Source organism: Chelonoidis abingdonii, chromosome 10 (assembly GCF_003597395.2).
Source record: "Chelonoidis abingdonii isolate Lonesome George chromosome 10, CheloAbing_2.0, whole genome shotgun sequence".
NCBI lineage: Eukaryota > Metazoa > Chordata > Testudines > Testudinidae > Chelonoidis > Chelonoidis abingdonii.
In genome coordinates this window covers 47916088-47929420 of record NC_133778.1, presented here as the reverse complement: position 1 = coordinate 47929420, position 13333 = coordinate 47916088, and the positions used below count along the sequence as shown (strand labels likewise).

At 39.1% G+C, this 13333-nt stretch overlaps 1 protein-coding gene across 1 annotated transcript in view; it reads right to left on the bottom strand.

The window, feature by feature from the left end:
- Nucleotides 1–13333, bottom strand: part of LY75 (lymphocyte antigen 75) — an 83413-nt gene that overhangs the window by 44943 nt on the left and 25137 nt on the right. The window contains exons 14-19 of the mRNA XM_032782055.2: nt 10237–10318; nt 7907–7978; nt 6562–6685; nt 4294–4329; nt 3847–4022; nt 903–967 (exon numbers count right to left, since the gene is read on the bottom strand). Coding sequence (XP_032637946.1) covers nt 903–967; nt 3847–4022; nt 4294–4329; nt 6562–6685; nt 7907–7978; nt 10237–10318 — 555 coding nt within the window. The remainder of the gene's footprint in view (nt 1–902; nt 968–3846; nt 4023–4293; nt 4330–6561; nt 6686–7906; nt 7979–10236; nt 10319–13333) is intronic.

The window sequence follows — 13333 nt, the reverse complement described above, 5'->3', positions numbered from 1 at the left end:
GGCCCACCGAGTGTTGCTAGGGTAAAAGTTTCTCTGATGAACGTGCACGCGCACACCTAACTGGAATGCATATGAGCAAGCACTCGAAGAAGAACTGAAAGTTTTTGGTTTTGTTGGTTTCTTAAACGAAAGAGTAAAATAATGTAAAAACCTTCAATCCTGTTTCAGAACTCAAGTAATTAATGGGCTACATGGGCAGGCTTAAAATCACAAATAAAAACAAATGAAATAGGAACCGGAAAGTGTTAACTGTTAGGATCAGGATTCAAGCTAATGATACCACTAATGTATTAAGTCCTTGGCCATTCAAAGACTTCTGCCTGTGCAGAAGTCTTTGGGGACAATGTCTGAAAAGCACTTTGAAGACATGAAGCCTCATATAAGAGCTAAGTGTTATGATTACTGATTCAGGTGTTAGAAATATTGCCAACCTTTGTAGTGGGAACAGCACTGTGTAAACATTCCTGCTTGAATTAGATGCTACGTCCTTAGTTCAAGTATTAAGTCTACACATATAGTCTGTTGATTATTTATTATACTCAAGATACCCAGTGTCCTAAAACTCCTCACCAAAAGAAATGAAGACTCAGTCGGTGCTCCAGTCCAGAGACCTTACACCTTAAATTTGAAGGAAAAGTGCAGGTCATAAGCAGATAAAAAAGGGGGAAAGCAAGAGAAAGGAAAGAGTCACAATCATCAGATAATGTGGTTTTGTTAACAAGGTTTTTCAAATAATTATTTTATGCTTTTTGTAGCTGACCTGTCAGAAGTGAGCTTTGTTAACAATTTGGGATTATTCAATAGTCATTTTAAAAAAACCACTTATTTCACTAATTTTTTTCCCCATACAAGAAATGTCAACAAAAGTTTATAATAATGTTGCCTGCAAATACAGTACATACAGTGAATGATGTCTAGTTCCACGATCCATGTATTTCAGCCACCACTTCTGCTCTGCACCTGACAACTGCCAATATAAACAAAGAAATAAAAAATATAAACAACTAGATTTTACCACCATGTATAATACAATATCACAAGATAGACCACTGGTCTTCATCCACCTGTGTGGCAAAATTCCTTTTGATGTAAATGATTTAACAGAAGCAGGATTGGAACTTACAAGTAATGTTTTTGTAAATGATTCAAAAATTCAAGTGACTAACTTCTTGGTCTTGGCTATAGACTATGCACGGGGAATTTGCAAATTCTAGTTCATAAAGGCGCACTGTCAGGTCAGACATTTTAAAATCTCAAATCTGTTTCTAGTAGTTCTTTATTATTAAAACCAATATTACATTCAAATACACCTCTACCCCAGTATAACTGCACCGATATAACATGAATTCGGATATAACACAGTAAAGCATTGCTCTGGGGGGGGGCGGGGCTGCACGCTCCGGCGGATCAAAGCAAGTTCGATATAACGTGGTTTCACCTATAATGCGGTAAGATTTTTTGGCTCCCAAGGACAGCGTTCTATCAGGGTAGAAGTGTATATTTTCCCACTGCTTACTATATTTTGAATGTTTACATTTCACTCAGTTGGGATCATAAAATTGGGTTAGTTAGTTTCAATGTTGGGTTCCCATGTGCTAATACACAAGGGTTCTCCAATTTTTTTCATGGCAGGTCACATCTTAATAGCGATCTTAACGACATCTTCACATCTTGTACATCCTATTCTTCATAAAATCATGTATGATCTACTCTCCCATTCAAGATCATATAATATCTCTGTGGCAACTACAGCAATTACTTAGATAGAAAGATAATATAAGGACAGATTTTGTGTATTTGTAGCTGTCTTCAGTGCAATAAGTTTCTTGACCTTTTTGAACAGAGATAATCTTACTGCCTTACATACTTCATTTTGGGATGGATCCTCTGGCCTAGTCAAGTAGCTCTCAATGCGGAATAAGGGGGGAGGAATAAAGGGTGGGTTTAAGACACCTTTGCTGAGAACAGGAGTGGGATAAAGCAGTGCAATGAGCCTCAGGATCCAGCCCTTAATCTGTTCCTCCATCTACATTGTTTCTCTCACCTGGAAACAAGGGTGAGAGCTAGCTCTCTGTGGACCAATAGAAAGTGCTCTTTGGACCATCAAAATCCCCCAGACCAGTACGGGAACCTCTGTGCTAGCACAGTGAAGTAATATTTGTTTGCAAAGAGCATGAATGAACATTTAAAATAAAGAATAAAATGGTTGTAATTGAAATGAAAGTACAGTACTAAAATAAAAACTTTCTTAGGGGCCAGATCATACCCTTAGGATACATGCAGTGATGTGACACCTCTGAGCATAGAGCCATCCCTACACATAGAAAGTAAAGAGAACAACTGTCTCTGTGGCAATATAGCCCTTTCACCCAGGCTGTGAGGAAGCCTTTCGTTGGGGGTGGGGGGGAGGAAATGAGGGAGGCCGGATTGTTGTGCCTCTTCTCCCACCAATGCACAGAGAAACAAATTATATATAGAAACAGAGTCCCCTCTGCTATGGGAAACATCTTAAAGAGGAGTTCCGGGCACTTGCTCCAGGATCCCTAACAACTCCAGTGGAGTCACACTGTCAGCCAGAGATGACGTATAATTTAAAGGTGTGGGGGGCACGTAACTCTTGAAAGTGGGGGGCACATGACCACCCCATGTGTCGCTTTTGGGCTGAAGAGCAGCGACAGAGCCAGAAGCACTAGACTAATTGTAAGCGAGCACCTCAGAGAGCATCTCATGGCAGCTGGGCTCTGCAGACAGGGGCCAGCTCCATGGGGCATTGCCAGTGGCACCAGGCTCCTTTGGGTGCACCTCAAGCTGTGCTGCCTGCCCTGCCTGGGGGGCACCCAGCTGTGCAGAGGCGGCAGAGGTTGCCTGGTGGAGGTGGCCAGTGTGGAGAGCCAGGCGCCTGAGTGGGCCAGGCGACTCCCACCAGCTTCTGATCTGCCAGCTCCTGGCAGGATGACAGTTTTCAAACTGTGGGGTGCACCCAGAGTTTGAAACGCTCTGTGCTAAATGGAAGGCAGAAATGGAGGGGCGGGGACATGACACCCCTAACCCTCCCCACTATCGCCTCTGCTGCAAGGTACCCAAAGTTGGTGTGAAGTCACAGAACCTTCTTGTGGATGACCCTGTGTGTCCTCCAAAACCATGTAGGATTGGCAAAATTGGAGGGCTGGACTCATGAATTTTTCTTCCTGGGAGCAAACACCATCTTAATCCTAATGGAACAATTCTAAGGAAACTCCATGAGGGGACCCTGTTAACTTCCCACTTCCAATACATAAAGAGTGATGTGATGTCTCAATGACACTGAAAAAAGGCAGTAACTGAGATATGGCACTCTGAAGTCTTTTTTTTTTTTAAATGATTCCCACAGAGCAGCTGATTTCCTGATTACATAAACCATACGCTCTGCCCTACAGGGACTGATCACATTTGTCTATTACTGGTTTCTAATATAGTCCTCTTACGCAGATAACGGTGTGATGTCCCCATGTTGGAACACACATAATACAAAATGACTACACAGTGTTACACCTCTGGCTGAATCCACAAACAATGGAATGTTTATGGTAATCTTGTCACAACATCTTCTTGCTGTTTGGAGCTTCTGTTCTGTTATTAAGATTATTTTAACAGGTTGTTTTAAATTTAATTATTTAAATGCAGATTTAAAGGAGATTAGAACAAAACTGATTATTTCCTCTTTCAACTAAGCCTCTCCTTTTACAGGCATTTAAAAAACTATTATGGGTTATATGTCAGTGAAAAACTAAGAGAAAAACATTAACATTCGTATATCGGAAACACTTGCAACAAAGACAATTCCTGATGTACAATGTATTTCATTACCTTTTCTATTTTGGTTAGGAGTGCCCTTAGTTTTGTATAAGAGTCCACAGATGCTAAGTCACTATCATTGTTTGCACAGTAGACAGCAGCTTCTTGGTAGCTCAGGTTTTTATCTGGCACAAACCAAAATTCAGCTCCATCAATAACAAGTGGCGGTCCATGAATTCCATCTACATCTGGGGAAGAAAAGCACACACATACACATGGCATTAATCCTGGAAAATGATTACACTCAGAAAAGGAAAGGGCTGGATAATCTGGGCCTGATGCTGAGAGGAGCTGTATTTACATCTCCCATTGAAATCAGTGAGAGCTGAGAGTGTTGGCCTATCTCTGAATCAGGCATTCTGTGTGTCAGCATGATCTTCACTAACACCAGAAAGGATATATAGTGAGAAACGCTAGACACAAGTAACTGAAACACATGTAAAAACTAAATCTGTTTACCTGGTGTATACCACTCTGGTGTCTTTGGGGTACTACCTGTTCAGGAGAGAAAGAAACAATCACTGATCTTGCATTCCTGATACACATACTTCCACTGAAGTCAACGGGAGCTTTGAACGCATCAGACTTCAAGTTATTTTTTCTCCTTATTAGAGATGTGTAAGCACTAAAGCTCACACTAATAATAATGCCAATTCTCCCCACGCATAGGCACTAAGATTTGGCATTTTTACTGCAAATTTCCAACAAGTCAAGGAAAGTTTTAAGTCCCCAAAAGCTATTTTTCTGACCAACTAGAATAATTAGAAGCCAAGATTACTAGATGCTAAAACTCCTAACTCCTCACAAAAACAAATGGATCTGTGCAGAACCCTCATGCCATCCTTTCTCCACCCTCACTAGAGAAACCCTTTTGTGTGTATTTTGCTACTCTGGAGATCCAAGTCATAAATTTTACAAGATGATTAGAGGCCAAATTCATGTCTGGAGGAATTAGCTGTCCAGGGGATTTTCTTTTGTTTATAAATATTGCTTATACTTTTCAAATAAAGCACATAAATGCTGGAATACCATGATGTGTACCTCCTCACCACACTAAGGTATCTACATTCTCTGTGGTGCATTTCTCACTCCAAGGGAACTTAAGGGGTAGAAGCAAGGTTGGATCCTAGAGAACTGATACAAGGTCCTTCCCCCAGTAATAGGTTTTTTGTGAGTGTTTTGTATGTTTATGTTTCTATGAACAGGAGCCTATGAGACATGCAAGGGATTTCAGGCCCTTGCCTCGTGTACTGTTATGGCCAGTTGGTTAGAGGATGTGGTAAAGTACTGGTTGCCAAATTTATTGCGCTCATATCCTTCTTTTCCCCAACTAGAAAAAAAAAAGACATCCATGTCACAGAGTCATCGGGTGATGCTCTGGAACTGCTCCCCACCAAGCCAGTCAGGACTTTGGGGAGCCTCCTCTCCCTTGGAGCAGACTTGTCCAGGGCAAGAAGCTCACACATCTTCACTTCCTGGGTCTCTCCTTGCAGCATTCAGCATCCTCTGCCCCTCCGTGCGCTTCCCACAGCGAGCCCGCTCCAGTGGGGTCCTGGAGAAGCCACAGGGTGCTGCACCCCCACTTTTCAGTCAGACGTGACTTTCAGCCAACCAGTAAAACAGAGGTTTATTTGATGACAGGAACAGGGTCTAAAACAGAGCTTGCAGATACAGCGAACCAGACCCCTCGGCCGGGTCCATTCTGGGGGGCAGTGAGCCAGATCCCCACATCTGCACTTCACTTCTCATCCCCAGCTAGCTCCAGACTAACAACCCCCTCCAGTCCCTCCTCCTCTGCTCAGTTCCTTTCCCCGGGCCAGGAGGTCACCTGACCTCTTTGTCTCCAACACCTTCAGTTGGCACCTTTGCAGAGGAGGGGCCCAGGCCATCGGTTGCTAGGAGACAGAGGGTCAGGCATTTAGGTGCACTGGCCCCTTGCTCTGCAGCAATCACACACCCTTATTCTATCATCATACTTAAGAACTGCATAGGGGACACTGAGGCACCACACAGTATTCAGAGCAAACATTAAGAACATTCCCAGTTCGTCACAGTCCAACAACCAAAAACTGTGAATTTCACACAACTTTAGAGAATATAACTCAGCTGTTACTCATACTTCAACCTTACACTTCCTATATTAAGCACCCTTTCAAGTTGATAATAAATAGCATTGCAAGTGTGACAGTCTCTCTCTTCTTATTTATTTAAAATACACAAAGTTCAAGTCTCGCTCTCAGATTCTAAGGACTCTAGATCTCAAGATTATTTTAATGCCTTCTAAGATGTTTTAAAGTCAGAGATCCTGGGTTTACTGTTAATGATGACAAAGTGAAAGAAGTAATCAAAGACATTTTAAACAAAAAACAGATGAGAGTTTAGATCAGGGGCTGGCAACCTTTCAGAAGTGGTGTGCCGAGTTTTCATTTATTCACACTAATTTAAGGTTTTGCGTGCCTGTAATGTATTTTAATGTTTTTAGGTCTCTTTCTATAAGTCTACAATATATAACTTAACTATTGTTGTATGTAAAGTAAATAAGGTTTTTAAAATGTTTAAGAAACTTCATTTAAAATTAAATTAAAATGCAGAGCCCCCTGGACCGGTGGCCAGGAGCCAGGCAGCGTGAGTGCCACTGAAAATCAGCTCGCGTGCCGCCTTCAACACGCATGCCATAGGTTGCCTACCCCTGGTATAGATGAATAAATGGATGTAAATGCAGCTTACCTTTTGTTATCTGGCAAACCCATTCAAGTCTAGCATCACACAGGAAAGGTTTTAAATAAAAATCCAATTGTCTGTCATCATGGAAATGAAGTCTCCAAAAATACCTCCCCGACATTCGAGTGGTCTGCATAAAAGTAGCGGTGGGAAACGGTGTTGGTGTACTAGATACAAACGTCTGAAGCAATAAAACTGTTTATAAGATACCTTAGATATCCTTGATTATAGAAGTCATCTACCCTGTTGCCAACTCTTTGCAATTTTAACTGAATTTTTAAAATGATAAAATATAGGTACAGCTTCAAAAATAGTCTCTCAACAACTAGAAATTATGAAGCAATCAGTTTAAAATGTATCCATTCACAGAAATCTCATCTTGCAGCTCAGTACAACATTGTGTGTTTGTTTATTTTTTTGTAATCCACAAATTTCATCTCTGTTTATCATGGAGTAATAGTCACTGCCCCTTAAAGGATTCTCGTATCTGCCCCGAAGGGACAATCCTCTCAATTGGCCCAGAAACAGGATTCTTCTTAGCATAATCAAAATAAAAAAAGCTCGATGCCACCTCCTGGTTTCTACAATAAAGATAACGTTGGTTCTTTTAGTTTGATAACACAGGATCAGACTCTTGTAATTGTGAAAACAGTGGTTACAAAAGCCACGACGCCCACTTCACACTTGTTTAGGGATAGTCTTCCTAACATCCAAAAATTTATTAGCCTAATATTTTAGATGAGAGGTTCTCAGTCTAAGGGCCATGGCTCTTGGGCGTTTCAGGGGCAAGAGGGTAGTGACCACCACCCCCTTCAGTGAATACTAAATGAGAGGTGGTTCTGGATAAATGAGAGGGAACGTCCCAGCATGATCCCAATACAGGAAACCAGGTAATTGTATGGAAAAGGTTGAGAAGTACTGTTTTAGCAGTCATACCATATGGTTACAGTTACATAGTAATGAGGCATTTATGAATGTAAGAGAACCACACCAGTCTGGATAAATGGCTTGTAGGACCATAATTACAGTATTTTGCTAAATTCCTCTGTATGTGACATATTATTACAGTAGTATTTTAATAGAAGTAAAGAAGTGTTGGTGAAGAAAGTCCTTGTTATATGTTGTTAGTAAATATTCACTCAGCAGTGGAGGTAAAGCTGCTGTTTTTTGTGAAAATTAGCAGGTTTGTGAATTAACAAAAAGAAAAATAGCATCTTTCTAATGTGTACAGTTATAAATTTACAGCAGCGGTCTAAGTTTAATGTACAAAAACTTAAAAGTACAAAGTAAATATAGTGTAAATAAAAATTTCATATGAATATATTCATATTATTAAAATCTTGAAACATACCTTTAAAGCAGCACAGTCTCTAATGTCATAGACATCTCTTTGGAAATCGTGTGACATAACAACAGTAGTTTCCTACAGAAAGGGGAGGGATGGCAGAATCGTGACTTATTATTATTTGTATCGAAGTAGTGTCTAGGGACCCCGGTCATGATTCGATCCCTTTGTGCTGGGCACTGTTGTAACACATAAAAGACTATAACTGCCCCAAACAGCTTTCAATCTATGACTCTGATTCTGCAAAGACATGTGTACATACAGTACTTAACTTTATACTAGGGTGCCGATTAATCACAGTTAACCTCATACGATTAACTCAAAAAAATTAAACATGATTAAAAAAATTAATCATGATTAATCAGTTTTAATCACATTCTTAAATGATAGAATACCAACTGAAATTTATTAAATATTTTTGGACATTTATCTACATTTTCAAATATATTAATTTCAAATACAACACAGAATACAAAGTGTACACTGCTCACTTTATATTATCTTTATTACAAATATTTGGACTGTAAAAACGATAAACATAAGAAATAGTATTTTGCAATTCACCTCATACAAGTACTGTAGTATGATCTCTTTATCGTGAAAGTGCAACTTACAAATTAGATTTTTTTTGTTACATAACTGCACTCAAAACAATGCCTACAAGTCCACTCAGTCCTATGTCTTATTCAGCCAATCACTAAGACAAACAAAGTTTGTTTATATTTATGGGAGATAATGCTGCTGACTTCTTATTTACAATGTTACCAGAAAGTGAGAACAGGTGTTCGCATGGCACTTTTGTAGCCAGCATTGCAAGGTATTTATATGCCAGATGTGCTAAACATTCGTATGCCCCTTCATTGTTCGGCCACCATTCCAGAGGACATGTTGCCATGCTGAAGATGCTTGTTAAAAAAATAACGTGTCACTTAAATTTGTGACTGTACTTTCTGGGGGGAAGAACTGTTTGTTTCCTGCTCTGTTTTACCTGCTTTCTGCATATATTTCATGTTATAGCAGTCTCGGAAGATGACCCAGCAATGTTAGTTTTAAGAACACTTTCACAGCAGATTTGACAAAACGCAAAGAAGGTACCAATGTGAGATTTCTAAAGACAGCTACAGCACGCAACCTAAGGTTTAAGAATCTGAAGTGCTGTCCAGTATATGAGAGGGACAAGGTGTGGAGCATGCTTTCAGAAGTCTTAAAAGCAACACTCTGATATGAAAACTACAGAACTCAAACCACCCAAAAAGAAAATCAACTTTCTGCTAGTGGCATCTGACTCAGGTGATGAAAATGAACATGCATTGGTCTGTATTGCTTTGGACTGTTATCGAGCAGAACCCATCATCAGCATGGATGCATGTCTTCTGGAATGGTGGTTGAAGCATGAAGGAATATATGAATCTTTAGCACATCTAGCATGTAAATATCTTGCGATGCTATCTAGAACATTGCCATGACAACATTTGTTCTCACTTTCAGGTGACATTTTGAATAAGATGTGGGCAGCATTATCGTCTGCAAATGTAAACAATCTTGTTTGCCTGAGCAATTGGCCGAACAAGAAATAGGACTGAGTGGACTTGTAGGCTCTAAAGTTTGATATTGTTTTATTTTTGAATGCAGTTTTTCTGTATATAATTCTACATTTGTAAGTTCAACTTTCATGATAAAGAGATTGCACAACAGTACTTGTATTAGGAGAACTGAAAAATACGATTTCTTTTGTTTTTTACAGTGCAAATATTTGTAATAAAAATAAATATAAAGTGAGCACTGTACACTTTGCATTCTGTGTTGTGATTGAATCAATATATTTGAAAATGTAGAAAACATCAAAAAATATTTAAATAAACGATATTCTATTATTAACAGTGCTATTAACTGCGATTAATTTTTTTAATCACACGATTAACAACAATTAATTTTTTTAATTGCTTGACAGCTCTACTTTATACACATAAACCAGTTTGAAAGTGAGATAGACATTTTCTGGAGAAGTCTATACAAACCGAGGATATGGGGTTGAGAAGCTGAAGTACATCTTGGGATATAAAGACACCTTGTTCTGTCCAGCAGCATTTAGATCCTTATTATATTTAAATATTTTGACAGCAATACAGTATAAAGCAGATTATTATTTATGAGATTACTTTTAACTGAGAAAGTCTCCTAAGTGCAAAGTTTTACATATGTATTTTTCTATATTCTTCATGTGCCACAGAACAAGATTAATCTAAAATATCAGTAACTTGATTATATTTTCAATCCAATCTAAATTCAAACAAATGTTAATATGTATTTTCTGGAAAAAGATTAATGTAACTTACCGGATTGTTATCACTCCACTGCCAGGTTCCTAGAGAATCTGGATTCCTCTTATTGAGTCCCACCCAGACCCATCGGTCATTACTGTAAATATATATTTAAAAGAAAAACCTCAGCATGAGTGTATGTTCATTCTAGCACATTAAATAAAAAGATTAACAAGTCATTTTAAAAGCCTTCCTTTAAATACCAAACTTTTGAGACAAGTACAAAAATACAAGTATAGCATCTAATTCTTCAGACCCTTCGCTTTGTCCACGAAGCCCAGTGTGAATTACTAGTATCGTATCCCAGTTTAAACAGCCTATGATAGCACGTATTAATTAAAGAAGCCAATATTAATTTGGAGTCCCATTGCCTGGGATATTTAAAACAAAAGTACATAGATGAAACAAGCTAAGACAAAGGGGTTTGTGTTTTCTCTCTTCTCTTAGGTTCTGATTCAGCAAAGCACTTAGGCACATGTTTATTCTCCAGTAACTTCGATGAATTTACAAATGCAGGGCTGTCTTTTTTATTTTTGTTTTTCATTTTTTAGGAGTGGGGTAATTACAACTTAAAATTCTCAGTTCCATTCCAGGAGAAAGGTTGTCACTATAAAAGGGGATTTCAATATATTCAAAATTGCAGTAATACCACAGGTCTCTTTACTATTGATTGGGACTTTAAGGGCATTGTGACAGAGTGGGATATATCTGGGTCAGACTGTGAACTCCATTTGTATTGTAAGCTTCATTTTGGTTTAGGACATCTACTTTGTTCTATGTGCTGAACGCATGTCCAGCCTTGCCAAAGCAAGGTTATGAAGTGTTCTAGTCAGTTACGCTGCCTAGGGAACAGTGCTGGTATCTTGATGACTTCTCAGAGATTATCCTTCAAAAAGACAACAATCTAGTGCCACCGACTCTGATTGTCTCTAAACTACCAGTCCATTCCCATGGAAAAATGGATGTTTTACACAGGATCCTGGAGGGGGAAAGGGAAAAGCATCACAGTAGAGCACATGGCAAAAAGGAAGAGAGACTGTATTTAAGGAGTGCTTTTCTGGCAAAGGATCTGTCCATTGCCACATGCAAAAAGACAGGTTGGAGAGAGAGAGGAGGCAGGAGAGACTCTGCCTAACCTGAAATGCTGACCAGACCATGGACTCACAGAAGAGATGAGCTCAAACTAGGCAAGGGAGCATCTCAGGACTTTTTTAAAAAATTATTTCCAAAGATCTGTATCTCTTGAATACTTTTTCAGAGGAAAGTGATTGTGACTAAAATTATTTTGCTAAGCCTTTGTTCCTTGCCTTACTGGCCTTGAAGGGGTTAATGTAGAAGCCAGAGTGCCCACAGCCTTGGTGGAACTCTCAGAGAGCAGAAGTAAACAGCTGGGGGTTGGGAGATCTGAGGCACTGACTCCAGGGTCTGGGATGGCTGGACTGCTGAGTCCCATGTCCCAAGGAAGGGCTCAGACAAGAGGTATGAGTCTGAGAGTGTGCCCTAGAGACCCAGCGCTAGAAGTAGTGACTCAGCTCAGAAACATGTGGGACATAGGCTAGAATTTGAGTCCCTTTAAAATAGACTGGTGCCTGTCTAGAAACAAAGTGGGACAGGCTGTAACAGGCATAACTAATTTGAATATAGTAAAGATACTAATTTCCAAGACCATCCATTTCTATTTGTCCTCCGATTCTTTTTACGGAAATTCTTGGTCATCTTTTTATTTAATTTGTAGACATACACCAAATACTGCATTGACTTACAATGTATGTAGCCTACTGAAGTCAGTGAGGTCACTTTGGTGTTAAACCATCACAGAGTCTGGCCTATAGATGCAGATATTGTACATAACTAAAGATTTTACAATTCTACATTCTAGATCATCATTTGGGCCAAAAATTGGCTCTTACTCCAGTAACCAGATCTGCTGGGTTTAAGTCTGCTTTGTCCTAGGGGAAATGGCACTTAATGCATTGGAAAATGACAGCCAGCAATTCCACATACATAGGGCTGATCCAAAATTCTCTGAAGTCAGTTGACTTCAGATCCAAAAAAGGCATTATTCATTTTCTTTACTCGGATTTTGATTAGTAGGATAGATGTTTTACTTAAAAAATAATCTTTTCATGGCAAATATTTTGCCTTGCTCTAACATTAACCGTCTTCATATACCAGTGGGATATTAACTTACCATGTTCAATATTTTCTGCTCTTCTATAGTGATAGGAATTAAATTTGTACAAGTGTAGACTCTAAAGAACTTAGAATGCTATATGTCACTCCCCAGCAAACCACTCAGAAACAGGTATTTACATTTACCTAACAGCTGAATTGCTTCTGACATTCTTCTTTTAGGATTTTATTCTTCTACAATTGTCCACCCCTGCACAGTTATTCAAGCACTGCTTAACTCTCTCTCTCTCTGAGACACATCCCAAAGCTTAGAGTGGCACAAGGAATCACCACAGACACACTTACTGACTAATGACCCTAAAACACTTATTTCAGAAGACTTTGCAATAATTACTTGAGAGAACAGAGCAATTTTCAAAATCCTTGAACTTCGATGCTCCCACCTATTTCTTAACCAGATGTCAAGTCAAGAGTTTCCCCAATTTATTTCCCAATTTGTAATAATTAACCTGATTATGTAATAAGACTTTTCAGCTGATGTGGCACTTATAATATCAATTCATAGTTTGGCTTTTTTGTGAGAGCTCAAACATAATTATGAAACGTATTCAGCAACTGATCCACTATTTTTGATAGCACTCCTGCTCAAGTCAAGTCTTTTAGTACCCTAAGTTGAGTGCACTATCTCTTCACCATGAAGTAAATTTAGAAGGCATCCCAGGCCAAAGTAACGCTGGAATACAGCAGTTAATTAAGATTCCATCTGCACTGCAACTATGATGACATCAGGGAACCATGTTACACCACTGTTGTCCCCTGCTCCAGTTACAACATGGTTAAAAGTTGTATTGTAGATTGCACTTAAATATGTTCTAGTTTAAAACCTTGAGTAGTCTAGGTTTTGGAGTGGTTACAGTTAGTTCGTCATATAGTGTTGTAGCACAGATGGAACCTAAAATGGACTCAATCTATGCTTTAC